Source organism: Scyliorhinus torazame, chromosome 8 (assembly GCF_047496885.1).
Source record: "Scyliorhinus torazame isolate Kashiwa2021f chromosome 8, sScyTor2.1, whole genome shotgun sequence".
NCBI classification, from domain to species: Eukaryota; Metazoa; Chordata; class Chondrichthyes; order Carcharhiniformes; family Scyliorhinidae; genus Scyliorhinus; species Scyliorhinus torazame.
Window position 1 is genome coordinate 69,278,579 of NC_092714.1, and position 18,497 is coordinate 69,297,075.

The 18,497-nt window shown below is 48.1% G+C and overlaps 1 protein-coding gene across 2 annotated transcripts in view; it reads right to left on the minus strand.

Annotated features, from left to right (window-relative positions):
* Positions 1–464: 464 nt before the first annotated feature.
* LOC140427923 (T-cell surface antigen CD2-like) overlaps positions 465–18,497 on the minus strand; it is a 43,575-nt gene continuing 25,542 nt past the window's right edge. Inside the window, exons 4-5 of one of the 2 annotated variants that reach the window (XM_072513787.1) lie at positions 10,701–10,829; positions 465–1,977 (exon numbers count right to left, since the gene is read on the minus strand). In XM_072513787.1, the coding sequence (XP_072369888.1) occupies positions 1,541–1,977; positions 10,701–10,829 (566 nt within the window). In that variant the 3' untranslated portion in view covers positions 465–1,540. Of the gene's footprint in view, positions 1,981–10,700; positions 10,830–18,497 lie in introns of both variants that reach the window. The other variant, XM_072513786.1, reaches the window with a different exon arrangement.

An 18,497-nucleotide genomic window follows, 5' to 3' on the forward strand; every position in this document is an offset into this window, starting at 1 on the left:
TATCTAGTAATTGCTTAAATACATCTCTGCTATTAACCTCAATTTTTCCCCTCATCAGCCAGTTCCACATTCTATAACCACTCTCTGGGTAAGGCCGTTTCTCTTGGGGGATTGCATTAAATTTATGACCCCCATGCAAGTGGGAGAATATTTCCCTGAATAATCTCAAAGAACCCGCTCAAGTCACTACCCAGCCTTCTCTTTCCAACAGGGCGGGATAGATATTCTGATCATGTGCTGATTTCTATATTTAATACTCTAACAAAATAAAGACCACATCACACTACTGAGTTTTTTCAAAAGGTTCAAACGCCTCAGGGTAAATTGAGTGGGAAAAATGTTTGACACAAAATTTTGCTTGACATAAGCTCATTAGGACATTCCCATTTGGTCTGATAACACCCTTTATCTCCAGTAACAGCTTTTTTTTCTGCCCTAATCACTCTCAAAAACACTGCAAGGCATACATTTACATATTTTAATCTGGTTCTTTATCCATAATAGACAGTATAAAAATTAAGTAAATATCAAATGTTCAGATTATTGTTGGCTCTGATACAATGAATAGTCCACACAAAATAAAAATTCAGCTACTTATCGTACATACATTTATATATTTTGTAAAAAAAACCCTAAACATTTATGAATACAATTACAAAGATCAAATTACCGGGTCGGAGAATCGCCGGGGACTGGCGTGAATCCCGCCCCCGCCGGTTGCCGAATTCTCCGGCACCGGAGATTCGGCGGGGGCGGGAATCGCGCCGCGCTGGTTGGCGGGCCCCCCTCCCCGCAATTCTCCGGCCCGGATGGGCCGAAGTCCCGCTGCTAGGATGCCTGTCCCGCCGGCGTGGATTAAACCACCTACCTTACCGGCGGGACAAGGCGGCGCGGGCGGGCTCTGGGTGGTGGCCTGGCCCGCGATCGGGGCCCACCGATCCGCGGGCGGGCCTGTGCCGTGGGGGCACTCTTTTCCTTCCGCCTTCGCCACGGTCTCCACCATGGCGGAGGCGGAAGAGACTCCCTCCACTGCGCATGCGCGGGAATGCCGTCAGCGGCTGCTAACGCTCCCGCGCATGCACCGCCCAGAGATGTCATTTCCGCGCCAGCTGGCGGGGCACCAAAGGCCTTTTCCGCCAGCTGGCGGGGCGGAAATTAGTCCGGCGCGGGCCTAGCCCCTCAAGGTTGGGGCTGGGCCCCCCAAGATGCGGAGGATTCCGCACCTTTGGGGCGGCGCGGTGACCGACTGATTTGCGCCGTTTTTAGCGCCGGTCGGCGGACATTGCGCTGATACCGGAGAATTTCGCTCCAGAAATGAATTAGTAAAATCGATGATTGTTGGACTGTTGTGCAAATAACTTATTTTTATAATTGATCTATATAAATTGCAATCATTGTAGCAAAAACACCCAAAAACGATTGTACTGTATTTGAGGAGATAGTTGTTAATGTTCTTACTTTTAAAATTATTTTCTTTATAAATGCTTTCCCTTTAAAAAAATATATTGCTAATGCAATTTTATCAGTCAGCATCAATGACTCATCGTGGTGGCAGAGGCACAGGCCCTCTGTCTACTCTCAATTCTCTCTTTTCTGTTTTCGGCATTCTATCTCCTCTCTGAGCTCTCTCTCCTCGCTGAGCTCTCTCTCCTCGCTCTCCTCGCTGAGCTCTCTCGCCTCGCTGTCCTCGCTGTGCTCTCTCTCCACTCTGTGCTCTCTCTCCTCTCTCTCCACTCTGTGCTCTCTCTCCTCTCTCTCCACGCTGTGCTCTCTCTCCTTTCTGTGCTCCCTCTCCTCGCTGTGCTCTCTCTCCTCCCTCCATTCTCTCTCCTCTCTCCCTGGGGTTTCGGGGTTGTGGTTTTGGTGCGCTATACTCTTCAATGTGTTGTCCAGTGCTCGGTATCGGTTGCCTTGGCTGCATCATCTGTTCTCTGAATTTCATGGACACTTCGAGCTCACTTTGGATTGTGCGCTCCGCTACTAAACAGAAAGAAAAAACAAATATTAATTCAATGTTACACTTCTTCATAATAACAAAAATCAAGAAATTAGGATAGAAAAACAATCCTTCCATTAGGCTGTCATTATAACCCTCCCCCGGGTTAATTAAAGTGCTTTTGTTTAACTTCACAAGCAAGACATCAAAGCCGTTCCCCTCTCCCACCCTCCAGATAGATAGTTGTGAGTATTCATACTGTTTGCAGAAAAATAGATGCTCCCTCACTCCAAATTTGTTGTCGAAACTCTGAACTGTTTCAACAGATTTAAATAATTGAGGGTAAAGAGACCAAGGTCACCGGTGAATGCCTCGGGTGTAGAAATGAGCATAAAAGTGGGTTATCAAAAACAAAATAACTTAAATTGAGTTGAAGTGAAGTCAGTGATTTGGTTCAAGCTAAGGTCGGCATGTTCTTTAGAAAATATTGGCACGTATGCAAAATGCTTCTCAGTACAAGCAAGCAACCACGTTCCGATACAGCACCAGTTTGTTATTCTCTACTGATCAGCTGCATGGCTGTGGCTTTAACCATGTCACCTAAAGTAGGTAAGTTTGACTTTGTGTATGTCTGCTGAATGTCCTCCCACTCATGCTGTGGGAACTCCAGTAATCTCTTTGTTTCCCTCCACCAACCATCTCTCCAGGCCTTCTCTTCCTTGAAGGCACTGACTCTTTCTGAGGCTATGGATCCGTCCACACTATTCAGCCTCTTGCACTTTGCACAGTAATTACATAGGGACATATGGAGCAGGATCAGAAGTAGACCATACAGCCACTCGAGCCGGCTCCGCCATTCAATAAGATCACAGCCTCAACTCCCCTTTCCCGCCCGTTCCCCATATCCCTTCATTCCTGGAGAGACCAAAGATTTGTCTACCTTAACCTTAAGTATATTCAACAACTGAATATCCAAGACCCTCTGGAGTAGAGAATACAAAGGATTTAACCCCTGAGTAAAGACATTTCCCCTCAACTCAGTCCTAAATGGTTGACCACTTATCCCAAGACTTGTTCCAGATTCTCGAGCTAGGTGAAGTAACCTCTCAGCGTCTACTGTGTCAAATACCTTCAGAGTCGTGTAGGTTTCAATGAGATTACCTCTCATTCTTCTACACTTCCGACAACACAGGTTCAGCTTCTCATTATAGGGCAGCGTTTCCCAAGGTATTTCCAATGCGACCCCATTTCAACATTTGAAAGTTAACATGATCAGGGCTTGATAGTCTACATCCCAGAGTACTTAAGAAAGTGGCTCTAAAAATAATTGATGCTTTGGTGATCATCTTCCAGGATTTTACAGACACTGGAACAATTCCCGCAGATATGGGTGGCGCGGTGGCACAGTGGTTAGCATTGCTGCCTCACAGTGCCAGAGACCCGGGTTCATTCCGACCTCAGGTGTCTGCGTGGGTTTCCTCTGGGTGCTCTGGTTTCCTCCCACAGTCCGAAGATGTGCATGTTAGGTCGATTGGCTACACTAAGTTGCCCCTAGGTGGGATTACGGAGATAGGGTGCGGGATTGGGTCTGTGTGGGGTGCTGTTTTAGAGGGGCGGTGCAGATTTGGCCTCCTTCTGCACTGTAGGGATTCTATGGTTCTAATGTAACTTCACTATTTAAAAAAGGAGGAAGAGAGATTCCAGGGAACTATAGACCAGTAAGCCTGACGTCAGTAGTGGGGAAAATTCTAGAATCCATTATCAAAGATTTTATAGCAGAGCACTTGAAAAATAGTGGCAGGATCGGACAGAGTCAGCATGGATTTATGAAGGGGAAATTATGCTCGACAAATCTATTGGAATTCTTCGAGGATGCAACTAGTAGAGTTGACAAGGGAGAGCTAGTGGATGTGATATATTTAGGGTGGGATTCTCCGCCGGCGGGATTCTCCGTTTTGCCGGCACCTGGGGGTTTCCCGACGACATGGGGCTGCCCCACAATGGGAAACCCCATTGACCGGCCGGCATAACGGAGAATCCCTCCGGCGGGTCGAGGCTGAAATCTGGCGGGGCGGAGAATCCAGCCCATAGACTTTCTGAAGGCTTTTGACAAAGTCCCTCATAAGAGATTAGCGTGTAAAATTAAAGCTCATGGGATTGGGGATAGTGTATTGAGATGGATAGAAAACTGATCGGCAGATAGGAAACAAAGAGCTGGAATTAACGGGCCTTTTTCAAACTGTCAGGCAGTGACTAGTGGGGTACCACAGGGATCAGTGCTAGGACACCAGCTAATCACAATATATATAAATGATTTAGATGAGGGAACAAAATGTAATATCTCCAAATTTGCAGATGACACCAAGTTGGATGAGGGGGTGGTGCGTGAGCTGTAAGGAGGATGCTGAGTTAAGTGATTGAGTGGGCAAATGAATGGAAGATGCAGTATAATTTGGAGAAATGCGAGGTCATTGTATTGTATTGTGGTATTCTAACTGGAGTATTAATGCTCTTGTTTCAAATCCCACCACGGCGACTGGTGGAACTTAAATTCAAATAATATAATCGGGAATATGGAGCTACTCTCAGTAATGGTGACCATGACAACTATCATTGATTGTTGCAAAAATCCATCTGGTTCACTAAGTGGTAAGGTCCTTTAAGGAAGGAAATCTGCCATCCTTACCTGGTCTGGCCTACAAGTGACTCCAAACCCAGAGCAACGTAGTTGACTCTTAACTGCCCTCTGAAAGGCCTATCAATCCACTCAGTTCAAGGGAATTAGGGATGGGCAACACATGTTGGGCTTGCCAGCACCCCATGAAAGAATTTAAAATATGCAACTCCAGCTGATTTTCCATTCCCGAATCCAGAAACAGGTGCTCTAACTCAACATAGACTGGAATCTTCCTGCTCTGTATAGCTCTACTGCTCAACATTTTGGCAGCTGTATGACTGGGCAAGCAACCCTGCTATCTGAATAGGAATTATCTGTGCTTGCTCCCTGCTGTACTAGATAATTAGGCACAGGGCGGTAGTCATTACTTTACAATATGGTTTGCTTCTTTTTAATTCTTTCACTTGCTGTGGGCATTGCTAACTAGGCCAGCATTTCTTAACCATCCCCAGTTGCTTTTGAAAAGGTGGTGGTGGGTCACCTCCTTGAACTGCTGCAATCCCTGTGGTGTAGGTACACCCATAGTGCTGTTAGAGAAGGACTTTGAACCCACGACAGGGAAGGAATAGCGATATATTTCCAAGTCAGGATGGTGAGTGGCTTGGAAGGGAACTTCCAGGTGGTGGTGTACCATTGTATCTACTGCCCTGCTAGGTGGTTGAGGGTGAGCATTTGGAAGGTGCTGTCAGAGGAACATTGGTGAGTTGCTGCAGTGTATTTTGTAGATGGTACACTCTGCCGCTACTGTGCATCAATGGTTGAGAGAGTGGATGTTTAAGGTGGTGGATGGAGTGCCAATCAAACAGGCTGCTTTGTCTTTGTGATGTTGAGTTTCTTGAGTATTTTTCAAGCTGCATTCACCCAGGCAAGTGAAAAGTATTCCATTACACTCCTGATTTATGCCTTGTACATTGGAGGCTTTGGGAGGTGAGTTACTCACCACAGAATTACCAGCCTCTGAACATCTCTTCAAGCTACAGTATTTATATTGCTCGTCCAGTTCAGTTTCTGGTCAGTGGTGCCCTCCAGGATATTGATAGTGGGGGATTCAATGATGGTAATGCCATTGAATGTCAAGGGGAATGGATGGATTGTCTCTTGTTGGAGATGGTCACTGCCTGGCACTTCAGTGGCACAAATGTTAATTGCCACTTATCAACCCAAGCCTGAAGACATGGACTGCTTAAATATCTGAGGAGTTGTGAATGCTGATGAAAACTGCAATCAGATCCACAGCAATGGTCCAGCAATTGGGCAGAGCGGTAGCATAGTGGTTAGCACAATTGCTTCACAGCTCCAGGGTCCCAGGTTCGATTCCCGGCTCGGGTGGTCTGTGCGGAGTCTGCACGTTCTCCCCATGTGTGCGTGGGTTTTCTCCGGGTGCTCCGGTTTCCTCCCACAGTCCAAAGATGTGCAGGTTAGGTGGATTGGCCATGCTAAATTGCCCTTAGTGTCCAAAATTGCCCTTAGTGTTGGGTGGGGTTACTGGGTTATGGGGATAGGGTGGAGGTGTGGGCTTGGGTCGGGTGCTCTTTCAAAGAGCCGGTGCAGACTCGAAGGGGTGGATGGCCTCCTTCTGCACTGTAAATTCTATGAAATTGACTCCGTTGTATTTAACCACTACAAAGCTTTGCTATTGATGAGTCCTTCAATGTTTCTTTCTTGCTTGCCTGTGGTTTAATGGCGAGCAAAACTGTGCAGACTCTGATGATTTCACTGTTCCTCCTCATACCTTAACCGACACATACCCACTCCTATCGCTCATTCTCTCTTTTCATTTTAATTACAATTAACAGCAGGTTCAGAAATATCCAGCTGCCTACTTTGGATGTGCCTGGATCTTCACTGAGTGGCGAATTATGTTCAGTATGGGTGAGATGATTTGTTAGCGCTGTAGTACTGTGGCCGGGTCTGTGACAGTTCATAAATAACCTATCTGTCCGCTTTATCAATAAATCGTTGTTTTTATTCAATTGTTTGTGTCTGATTTTGATAATAAAAATGGCAGAAAAGGATAACCACAGGCAAAAGGTACCGTGAACAGTTGCCTGAATTCAGAAGATGGATGAGATAAATATCTGTTTTTAAAATCAGTATCCACTGTTTTCTGTGGGAGTCTATTCATTTATGTTTAAAAGTGAGACGCTAATCAGTCTGACTCTTGCCACGAGCATATTGTAAGATTTCAATCATTTTTATCTGTAACCTCTCTGGATTTTAATCCACAACCACTTTTTAAATGGTTCTGTTTGAATATCTGCTGGTTGGAATTCTTTACAAGAAATCCATTGTTTGAGAGTGTCATGATATTCAAACACACACATCATGATAGACACACCATCAGACAAATCAGAACACACAACACCACTACCAATCACAGACAAGGACAGGGACAGTATAAAAGGACAAACACAACACCTGGTGGCCAGTATTAGCTGGAGACCAGGACAAGGACAGACCTGTTACACTACACACTCAGGGAGACACAACGTGCAGAGTATCCAGAACGAACTGTATATAGAAGTTAAAATAAAATAGAGTTGTACCAAATACAACTGTGTTGGTTCATCTGTGCATCAGAGCACCCAACACCACAGAGAGTAACAGACATTTTATTGTTTTATGGCTGAAGTTGCCTCGAGGTAACTCTGTTTGATGGAATAGTTAAAAGAATTGAGTTCTATAGTTCTTAGAACTACACTTTTGATTAAATAAACCATGCACAATAAGCGATTTTCATTCATTCATTCATTCATTAGTTTAATTGATCTGTACCAGAAGGAAGGTTTTATTTTCTGATATTATGTTCTTAATGGTTTTAGTATCTGTGAGGCTTGGATTAAAATATGTTGACAAGAAAATGTGACTTTATTCATGACTGTTCTGTGTTGAAAGGAAATATATGGCGCGATCCTCCGGGAAACCCTACAACATCCCTAAATCTTGACGCAGGCCTAAGTGTAGGTATTAATCCAAATACACATCAGGATTACCTACGGACGTGGCAGCAGCTTTGAAGCAGCTGAGGTTTATGGAAAGTGGAGGTTGGAACATTAACCAGCAGAGCATTGACATAATTGAATTCAATTGAAAGCAAAATATTGTGGATGCTGGAAACCTGAAATAAAACAGAAAATGTTGGAGAAACTCAGCAGGTCTGGCACCATCTGTGGGGAGAGAGACAGAGTTAATGTTTTGAGTGCGTATAACTCTTCTTGAAATAATTGAGCCTGAAGGTGCCAAAGACTGAAACTGAGTTCAGACAGATGTTGTTAAGGAGGTGGCTCATCGTGATGGATGGCATGAGTTACAAATTGGATCTGGGCACAATCTGGGAGCACGTGAATAAAATTGTTGACAACAAAACCATGAAACTAATGAATTGTGTTCATTGATGTTTTTAAGGGGAGGAAATCTGCTGTCCTGACTTGGTCTAGCCTAAATGACCCACAGCAATGCAATTGACTGTCTGCCCTCTGAAATTGACTAGCAAGTAATTCAGTTGAACCAAACTGCGACAGAAAAAATAAAAGCAAACCGACCACCTGGCATGGCTGAAGCACTGGAAACGACCTATTGCCCTGTAAAGTTCCCCATCACAGATAACTGGGACTTGTACCAAAATTGGGAGAGGTTGAAATAGTTATCATACTCACACAATCATAATGTACAGCCAACTTCTCAGACTTCTTCATTACCATTCCTGGCAATGGCCTGTCCCACTGGCAGAACAGACCCACCAGAAGTGGTTGCACAGTGATATAGATTCAGGAGGGAGTGACCCTGGGATTTGTTAACATTGACTCTGGCCTCATGACGTTTCATGATATCAGGTCAAACATGGGTCAGGAAACCCCCTGCTGATTCCCATGTGCCGTCTCCCCCACCCCTCAGCTGAAGACTCAATATTCCTCCATGTTGAAACCGCTTGGAGGAAGCACTGAGGGTGACAAGGGCACAGAATGTACTCTGAGTGGGGGACTTCAATGTCCATCACCAAGTGTGGCTCAGCAGCACCACTACTGAATGAGTCCTAATTAACACATGCACTATGCTGGGTCTGCGACAAGTGGTGAGGAAATCAACACGGGGGAAAAGACCTACTTTTTCTTGTTGACCAATTTACCTGTCGCGATGCATCTGATTGTGACAGTATTGGTAGGAGTGACCATTAGCACAGTCCTTGTGGGGACAGAATTCCATCTTCACATTGAGAATACCCTCCATCATATTGTGGGGCACTAAAATGGCAAATATTCTGAACACACCTATCAGCTCAAAACTGGAGCATCCATGAGGTGCTGTGGGCCATCAGCAGCAGCAGTAGAATTCTATTCTGCCATTATATGTAACCTTGTGGCCCGGCATATCCCCCATTCTCCCATTTACCATCAGTCTGGGGGATCAACCCTGGTTGAATGATTAGTGCAGGAAGCATGTCAGGAGTAGCACCAGACATAACTAAAAATGAGGTGCCAACCTGTGACACGACAAAACAGGAATGCATGCATGATACAAGGTGGAAGTAACATGCAATTGACAGCGTGAAACAATCCCACAAGCAACGGATCAGATGAAAATCCAGTTGTGAATCGTGGTGGAAAATTAAACAGTTAACCAGGTGGGGCTCCAAAAACACCCCCATTCTCAAGGGTGACGGAACCAGCACATTAATACAAAAAAATAAAGCTGAAACATTTGCAACCATCTTCAGCCAGAAGTGACAAGTGGATGATCCATCTCGGCTTCCTCTTAATGTCCCCAAATCATAGATTCCAGTCTTCAGCCAATGTGATCCACTCCATGCGTTACCAGTAAATGGCTGAAGATGCAGCAAAATCAATGAACCTGGACAACATCCCAGCTGTAATACTGAAGACTAATGCACAAGAACTAGCCACGTCCCTATTCAAGCTATTCCAGTACAGTAGCAATAAAGGAGTTCACCTGACAATGGGGAAAATTGCCCAGGTAAGTCCTGTCTACAAAAAACAGGAAGTAACCTACCCAGCCAATTACTGCCCCATCAGCCTACCATCAATCAGCAGGAAAGTGATGGTGAGTGTCAATGACAGGGCTATTAAACAGCACTTACTCAGCAACAATCTGATCACTGACTGATGTTCAGTTTGAATTCTGCCCGGACAAATCGACTTCTGAGCTTGTTACAGCCTTGGCCTGAACATGGACAGAATTCCAGAGGTCTGATGAGCATGTCCAGCTGTAAATCAGCTTAGAATTAGCTTCTTTAATTCTCTCATTACTTATAAAATGTTCAAAAAACAGCTGAACTGATCGAAATCCAAAATGAACTCAGCACATTGCTTCGGTCAGCGGACGAAGCAGCCACGTTATTCAATTCGCTGACAATGTGCGAGTAGTTCACTGCCCTGAATGTCAAGATAGCAGAGACTATTTAATCAAAGCTGACAAACAGGAAGTTGGTGGAGATTGTTGAGTGGCAGTCATTATAACCCCAGGAACTAGTTGCTGTGGTGAATGTATCACGGCAACCATTCACCACTGTATTGCATTGTACTATGTTGTTGCCCTTGTGGGCTCCACCTATGGACCATTGTATCACATTACACTGTACTGTATCATGTTGGTGCCCTTGTGGGCTCCGTCCCCCCAGGGGGAGGTATATAGATCTGCTGCCCTGCAGGCGGCTCTCAGTGCAGAGCAGTCGCAGGCAGGCACAGTTCTAGTTGATTAAAACCACTGTTCATTTCAACTCTCCGTCTCGTGTGAATTGATGGTCGCATCAGTTGCACAATTTTTTTTAAGAGAAGTGCCTGGGTGTGCTGGATGGCTCACTTGCTGTCTGACTTCTTAAAGATTCTTCACAATTTAAAATGCCTGCATCAAGAGTCTGACAGAATATACACCATTTGCCTGCTTACAACTTAACTACAACCCATGTTAATCTGTTTCCTGCATGATGTGGTGCTATATTCAGGGCCAATTTTGAATTGTCAGCTTTTTTGGGACTGTAGCAGCCTTTTGAAGAAGTTAATCAATATTTGACAGTTTTTCTTGGTCATTTTGTATATCTTTGATGCTTTACACATCCATATTATTACTTACCATTTCCCCTTTTCCGTTGATAGCATCTTCTAATGCAACAAAACATTAGGATTAATAAGATGATTCCCAGCCCTATTGCTCCTGCTAGTATCATAATTTTATAACTATTACTGATTGGTGATTTATTTCCTGTAAATAAAAAAGGAATGAATGAAAACACGAATAATGCCTGCAAAACTACACAGTAAAAATTTAACAATAAACAGAAATACCAGAATTGCAATCAAGATTAAGATATGAAATTAGACCAAGTGTTTCCATTTAAATAAAAGTAAATAGTCCCAGATGACCAGAGACTGCTTTCCCCTTTGAGGGGACAGCTGGCTGGTGGTGATTTAACCTGAGGGTCACCACATCTCAAGCAAGGGACAAGGTTGAGAAGGCGGGCCTTCATGAATAACCCGCTCAATTGGCTTCGCTCGGAGTTACAAACCTGCTGTCCATCCAACTGAGCTAAATAATATATTGCTAGTATAAAATATTAATTGTAATACCCAACAATTACCCAAATACCCAACAATTAAAATGTATGAATGGTTCATTTTATTCTTAGAGTGGACCAATTTTGACTTGGGACAATCATTGATAATGGAAACAGGAAAGGCCTAAAACAACACCCAATAATAAGCCTGATTTAATTATGTCAAAAGCTTCCTGCTGGGCATCTGGCATGCCTGCTTGAAACAATTGGCAGACCATGATCTCCATGTAAACCAGGATCCCAAAAATATTGGGAGGAACATGGGGCTGGATTCTCCGACCCCCGCCGGGTGGGAGAATCGCCGGGGGTCGGCGTAAATCCCGACCCTGCCATCCTCCTATTTCTCCCGCACCCCAAAAACCGGTCCGGCGTGAGTCGCGCCGCCCACCTCTGAGAATGCCGGGGTCCGGCGCGACTCAATGGGCACCGGGGCTGCCTGAAATTTCCGGCCCGCGATGGGCCGAAGTCCCGTCCGTCTGTTGCCGGTCCCGCCGGCATAAATTGGAGTAGGTCCCTTACCGGCGGGACCTGATGGCACGGGTGGGCTCTGGGGTTCTTGGGGAGGCGCGGGGGGATCTGACTCCGGGAGGTGCCCCCACGGTGGCCTGGCCCGCGATCGGGGCCCACCGAACCGCAGGCCGGCCTGTGCCGTGGGGAGACTCTATCCTTCCGCACCAGAGGCTGTGGTCCTCTGCCATTCCCGGTGCGGAAGCGAATCCCTCTGCGCATGCGCGGGGATGACGCCAGCACGCGCTGGCGCTCCCGCCATGGGCCGACTCACGCTGGCAGAGGGTCTTCAGCGCCGGTTGGCGTGGCGCCAAGCCCTTTTCCTGCCGAACGGCGGGGCGCCAACCACTCCGGGGCGGGCCTAGCCCCTGAAGGTGCGAAGGATCCCGTACCTTTGGGGCGGCCCGACACCGGAGTGGTTCACGCCACTCCATCCCACCGGGAACCCCTGCCCCGCTGGGTAGGGGTAAATCCCGCCCAAGGTTACAATTTCAAGTGACATTGTGCATGAATGCGAACACTCACCACAACATGTTAACCTCAATCATAGAACATAGAGCATAGAACATACAGTGCAGAAGGAGGCCATTCAGCCCATCGAGTCTGCACCGACCCACTTAAGCCCTCACTTCCACCCTATCCCCGTAACCCAATAACCCCTCCTAACCTTTTAGATGGCAGGCTAACATTCCTCAGGTAGAATTGTGACCAGCAGCATCAGGATGCATGTTTGGGATCAGCAGTTCACCTGCCAAATTCAAATAAGACCTGGACCAAAAATAACAGGGTAGATTCTTTGCAGCTGGCATAGTGAGTTGGATGACCACCCAATGTCAAAGATGACCTCAGTGAGTGAAGATAGCATCTGAATACATCCCCATTGTTCATCAGTGGAATCACTCTCTGTCAGGAAGGGAATGGTGAAAGGTGTAATACAAAGTAGGGAGAAACCAACTGAGAAAGTAAGATCAATTCGCAAAGTCATACAGTGAATTCTGGTATTGATGCACGATCAATCACTACCGAAGCGAGATTGTAGTCCAATTGAAGGCTTTAATGAACAAGTAGTTACCCCAGCAGCTCCAGTACAGAATGAATGCTGTGGGTGAAACACAGACTCTTATGCTCCGCCTGCTGGGCGGAACCAGCAGGCAGGTTCCACCACTCATACTACAATAGAAGGTACATCCCACCTAGGTACCGCGATACCCCTAATATAGCCTACCACATTCACCCCCTGTTTAAAAAAGAGGCCGGTGGGGGTGGTGGCCTTTCTTTTACAGTGGTAGAGGTTATAGCAGTACCCTTCGGTGCCTTTACATGCAATACACATATTTACAGACAATTATTTACAAGTTCATTTTACAATGAAACTATCAGCCGGTTGGGGGCCTTGGTTATCCTCTGCGATCATCACAGTCCCGGCGGTGATGCTGGCGTCGGCTCGGGCATCCCTGGCTGTGGGAGTGTGTCGTCTTCAGCTTCATCGCATCCGGATGGGGCCAGTGGGAGGATGGATCCTCCTGGGAAGGGGGCTGCGGTGGTGTGCGCCAGTGATAAAAATGGTTGGGGCTGGTGGGGGGGGTGGGGGGGGGGGGGGGGGGGGTGAGGGGGGTGGGGTGAGGGGGGGATCCAGCGGGGGCCAGATCCCGGAGGGAGACCGTGTCTTGTCGGCCGTCGGGGTGCGGCACATAGGCGTACTGGGGGTTAAATGGAGGAGATGTACCCTCTCAACTAGTGGGTCCGACTTGTGGGCCCATACGTGTTTGCAGAGCAGGACGGGTCCGGGGGCTGCCAGCCATGCTGGGAGCGAGGTCCCCGAGGGAAGGCAAGGAGACGTTCATGAGGTGTTTCATTGGTAGTGGTGCACATTAGTGATCAGATGGAGTGAAGTGCATCGGAGAGGACCTCCTGCCATCGGGCCACTGGGAAATTCTTGGACCATAGGGCCAGTAGGACGGCCTTCCAGACCATCCCGTTCTCCCTCTCTACATGCCCGTTTCCACGGGGGTTCTAACTTGTCATCCTGCTGGAGGCAATGCCCTTGCTGAGCAGGAATTAACGCAGCTCGTCACTCATGAAGGAGGACCCCCTATCGCTATGGATGTTGGCGGGAAAACCAAACAGGGTAAAGATGCTGTGGAGGTAGCCGTCATGTCGGGACAGGGGATGGCAAATGGGAACCGGGAGTACTCATCAATCACGTTTAAGAAATACGTGTTGCGGTCGGTGGACGGAAGGGACCCTTTGAAATCCACACTGAGGCGTTCATAGGGGCGGGAAGCCTTCACCAGGTGCACTTTCTCTGGCCTGTAGAAGTGCGGCTTGCACTCCGCGCATATTTGGCAGTTTCTGGTTACGGCCCTGACCTCCTCGATGGAGTAGGGCAGATTGCGGGTTTTAACAAAGTGGAAGAACCAGGTGACCCCGGGTGGCAGAGGTTGGCGTGGAGGGTTCGGAGTCGGTCTACTTGTACACTGGCACAAGTGCTTCGGGACAGGGAATCAGGAGGCTTGTTGAGCTTCCCGGGACGATACAAGATCTCGTAATTATAGGTGGAGAGCTTGATCCTCCATCGTGAGATCTTATCATTCTTAATTTTGTCCCGCTGTGCATTGTCAAACATGAAGGCGACCGACCGTTGGTCAGTGAGGAGAGTGAATCTCCTGCCAGCCAGGTAATGCTTCCAATGCCGCACAGCTTCGACGGTGGCTTGGGCCTTCTTCTCGACAGAGGAATGGCGGATTTCTGAGGCGTGGTGGGTGCGTGAAAGAAGGCCACGGGTCTGCCCACCTGATTGAGGGTGACAACTAGAGCTACGTCTGATGCGTCACTCTCGACCTGGAAGGGGAGGGACTCATTAATTGCGTGCATCGTCGCCCTGGCGATGTCTGCTTTGATGCGAACGAAAGCCTGGCGGGCCTCTGCCGATAGGGGAAGAACCGTGGACTGGATTAGTGGGCGGGCCTTGTCCGCATAATTGGGGACCCACTGGGCGTAATAAGAAAAGAAGCCCAGGCAACATTTCAGGGCCTTGGGGCAGCGGGGGAGGGGAAACTCCATGCGGGGCACATGCGTTCGGGATCTGGGCCTATGACTCCATCATGCACTACGTAGCCGAGGATGGCTAGGCGATCGGTGCTAAACACACATTTGTCCTTGTTATAGGTTAAGTTAAGGATTTTTGCGGTATGGAGGAATTTGAGGAGGTTGGTGTCGTGGTCCTGCTGGTCATGGCCGCAGATGGTGACATTGTCGAAGTACGGGAACGTGGCCGCAGACCGTACCGGTCAACCATTCAGTCCATCTCCCATTGGAAGACTGAGACCCCATTTGTGACACCAAAGAGAACCCTTAGAAAGTGGTAGAGCCGTCCATCTGCTTCGAATGTAGTGTACTTGCGGTCATCCGAGCTAATGGGGAGCTGGTGGTAGGCTGATTTAAGGTCTACTGTGGAGAAAACCTTGTATTGCGCTATCTGTTTGACCATTTCAGATATGTGGGGGAGAGGGCACGTATTGAGCTGCGTAAACCTGTTGATGGTCTGACTGTAGTCTATGACCATCCTATGTTTCTCCCCGGTCTTTACAACCACCACTTCAGCTCTCCAGGGGCTGTTGCTGGCCTCGATAATGCCTTCCTTTAGTAACCGTTCGACTTCCGATCTAATGAAGGTCCGATCCTGTGCACTGTACCATCTGCTCCTGGTGGCGACGGGTTTGCAATCGGGGGTAAGGTTAGCAAACAGGGAAGGCGGGTCGACCTTGAGGGTCGCCAGGCCGCAGACAGTGAGGGGGGGGTATGGGGCCGCTGAATTTGAACGTTAAACTTTACAGGGTACACTGGAAATCCAGTCCCAGGAGTGTGGCAGCGCAGAGATGGGGGAGGACGTAGAGTCGGAAGTTATTGAACTCCACGCCCTGGACCGTGAGGTTGGCTATGCAGTACCCCCGGATCTCCACAGAGTGGGACCCAGAGGCCAGAGAGATCTTTTGTTTAATCGGGTGTACAACGAGGGAGCAGTGTCTTACTTTATTGGGTTAAAGTCCAACAGGTTTGTTTCGATGTCACTAGCTTTCGGAGAGGTCCTCTGCATTCACCTGAGGAAGGAGCAGCGCTCCGAAAGCTAGTGATATCGAAACAAACCTGTTGGACTTTAACCTGGTGTTGTAAGACTTCGTACTGTGCTCACCCCAGTCCAACGCCGGCATCTCCACATCATTACTTTATTGGGATGGATGAAGCTCTCCGTCTTCCCAGAGTCGATCAAGCAGGATGTCTTGTGCCCGTTGATGAGTACCGACGTCGTAGCAGTTGAAAGCGTTCGGGGCCGAGACTGGTCCAGTGTCACTGAGGCAAGTTGTGGCAGAAGCTGAGAGATCTCGTCGGGCGATACACTGCCACCCGAGTCGGGGTCCTGAGATGTCATTCAAGATGGCTGCCCCCATGAATCGCACATGGACGGCTGGGAGATCTCTGTGGTGGTATGTATTAGGGGTAATGTGGGACCTATGAACCCGAGAGGCTATTGGCTGACAGGTCCCGGGTCCTGGTTGGATCTGCCGACTTCTGGCTCCGCCCTGAAGGCGGAGTATAAGAGCTCGAGCTTCTCCCCGCAGCCTCATTCTGTTGCTGAGCTGCTGTGGACAAGTCTCGCTTAATAATGCCTAGATCGAATTCATCGCTTCTCGTCTTGCGTAAGTCATTGTGCGCCACAAATTATTAAGCGAGCTTAAAAGACTATGGGGCTCCGGATCGCCCCGGAGTGCCTGCGGATCAGCCCCCACGCAGTGAACTCGGCGGCCGTATTCAAACACTGGCAAGCATACTTTGAAGGCTACCTCCGAACGGCCCCCGGACGGCTCACGGAAGAGCAGAAAATGCAGGTCCTGCATTCGAGGGTAAGCCCGGAAATTTACTCACTAATAGAAGACGCAGAGGATTTCCCGATGGCGCCCGCATTGCTGAAGGGCATCTACATTCGGCCCGTGAACCAGGTCTACGCGCGCCACCAACACGCGACGAGACGGCAAATTCCCGGAGAATCGCTCGAGGAATTCTACGGCGCGCTGCTAATTTTGGGACGAGGCTGAAACTGCCCGCTGGTGAACGCGATCGAACACACGGACCTGCTAATTCATGATGCATTCGTGGCAGGTATGAACTCTCCCCAAATTCGTCAAAGGCTTTTAGAAAGAGAGTCGCTAGGACTTTCAGAGGCACGGGCCCGTGCATCCTCCCTTGATGTGGCCTCCCAAAATGCCCACGCCTACGGCCCCGACAGCGCGGCAGCCCCTTGGGCTCCGTGGACCCACGTCACGACCAACTCCCAGGCATCCCCCCCCCCCACAAGCTTGCGCGGTTAAAGCGCCAGACCATCCCAGGGGGCCCGCTGCAATTTTTGCGGACAAGTGAAACACCCCCGGCAGCGCTGCCCGGCCCACGCAGCTACTTGTAAAAGCTGCGGCAAAAAGGGCCATTTCGCGGCAGTGTGCCAGTCATAGAATCATAGAATCATAGAGGTTTGCAGCATGGAAACAGGCCCTTCGGCCCAACCAGTCCATGCCACCCAGTTTTTACCATTAAGCTAGTCCCAGTTGCACGCACTTGGCCCATAACCCTCTATACCCATCTTACTCATGTAACTATCTAAATGCTTTTTAAAAGACACAATTGTACCCGCCTCTACTACTACCTCTGGCAGCCCATTCCAGACACTCACTACCCTCTGAGTGAAGAAATTGCCCCTCTGGGCCCTTCTGAATCTCTCCCCTCTCACCTTAAACCTATGCCCTCTAGTTTTAGACTCCCCTACCTTTGGGAAAAGATGTTGACTATCTACCTTATCTATGCCCCTCATTATTTTATAGACCTCTATAAGATCACCCCTAAGCCTCCTACGCTCCAGGGAAAAAAGTCCCAGTCTATCCAGCCTCTCCTTAAAACTCAAACCATCAAGTCCCGGCAACATCCTAGTAAATCTTTTCTGCACTCTTTCTAGTTTAATAATATCCTTTCTATAATAGGGTGACCAGAACTGCACACAGTATTCCAAGTGTGGCTGTACCAATGTCTTGTACAACTTCAACAAGACGTCCCAACTCCTGTATTCAATGTTCTGACCAATGAAAGCAAGCATGCCGAATGCCTTCTTCACCACCCTGTCCACCTGCGACTCCACCTTCAAGGAGCTATGAACCTGTACTCCTAGATCTCTTTGTTCTATAACTCTCCCCAATGCCATACCATTAACTGAGTAGGTCCTGGTCTGATTCGATCAGCCAAAATGCATCACCTCACATTTATCTAAATTAAACTCCATCTGCCATTCGTCGGCCCACTGGCCTAATTGATCAAGATCCCGTTGCAATCCTAGATAACCTTCTTCACTATCCACTGTGCCACCAATCTTGGTGTTATCTGCAAACTTACTAACCATGCCTCCTAAATTCTCATCCAAATCATTAATATAAATCACAAATAACAGTGGACCCAGCACCGATCCCTGAGGCACACCACTGGTCACAGGCCTCCAGTTTGAAAAACAACCCTCTACAACCACCCTTTGCCTTCTGTCGTCCAGCCAATTTTGAATCCAATTGGCAACCTCACCCTGGATCCCGTGAGCTTTAACCTTCTGCAACAACCTACCATGCGGTACCTTGTCAAAGGCTTTGCTAAAGTCCATGTAGACAACGTCTACTGCACTGCCCTCATCTACCTTCTTGGTCACCCCCTCAAAAAACTCAATCAAATTTGTGAGACATGATTTTCCACGCACAAAGCCATGCTGACTGCCCCGAATCAGT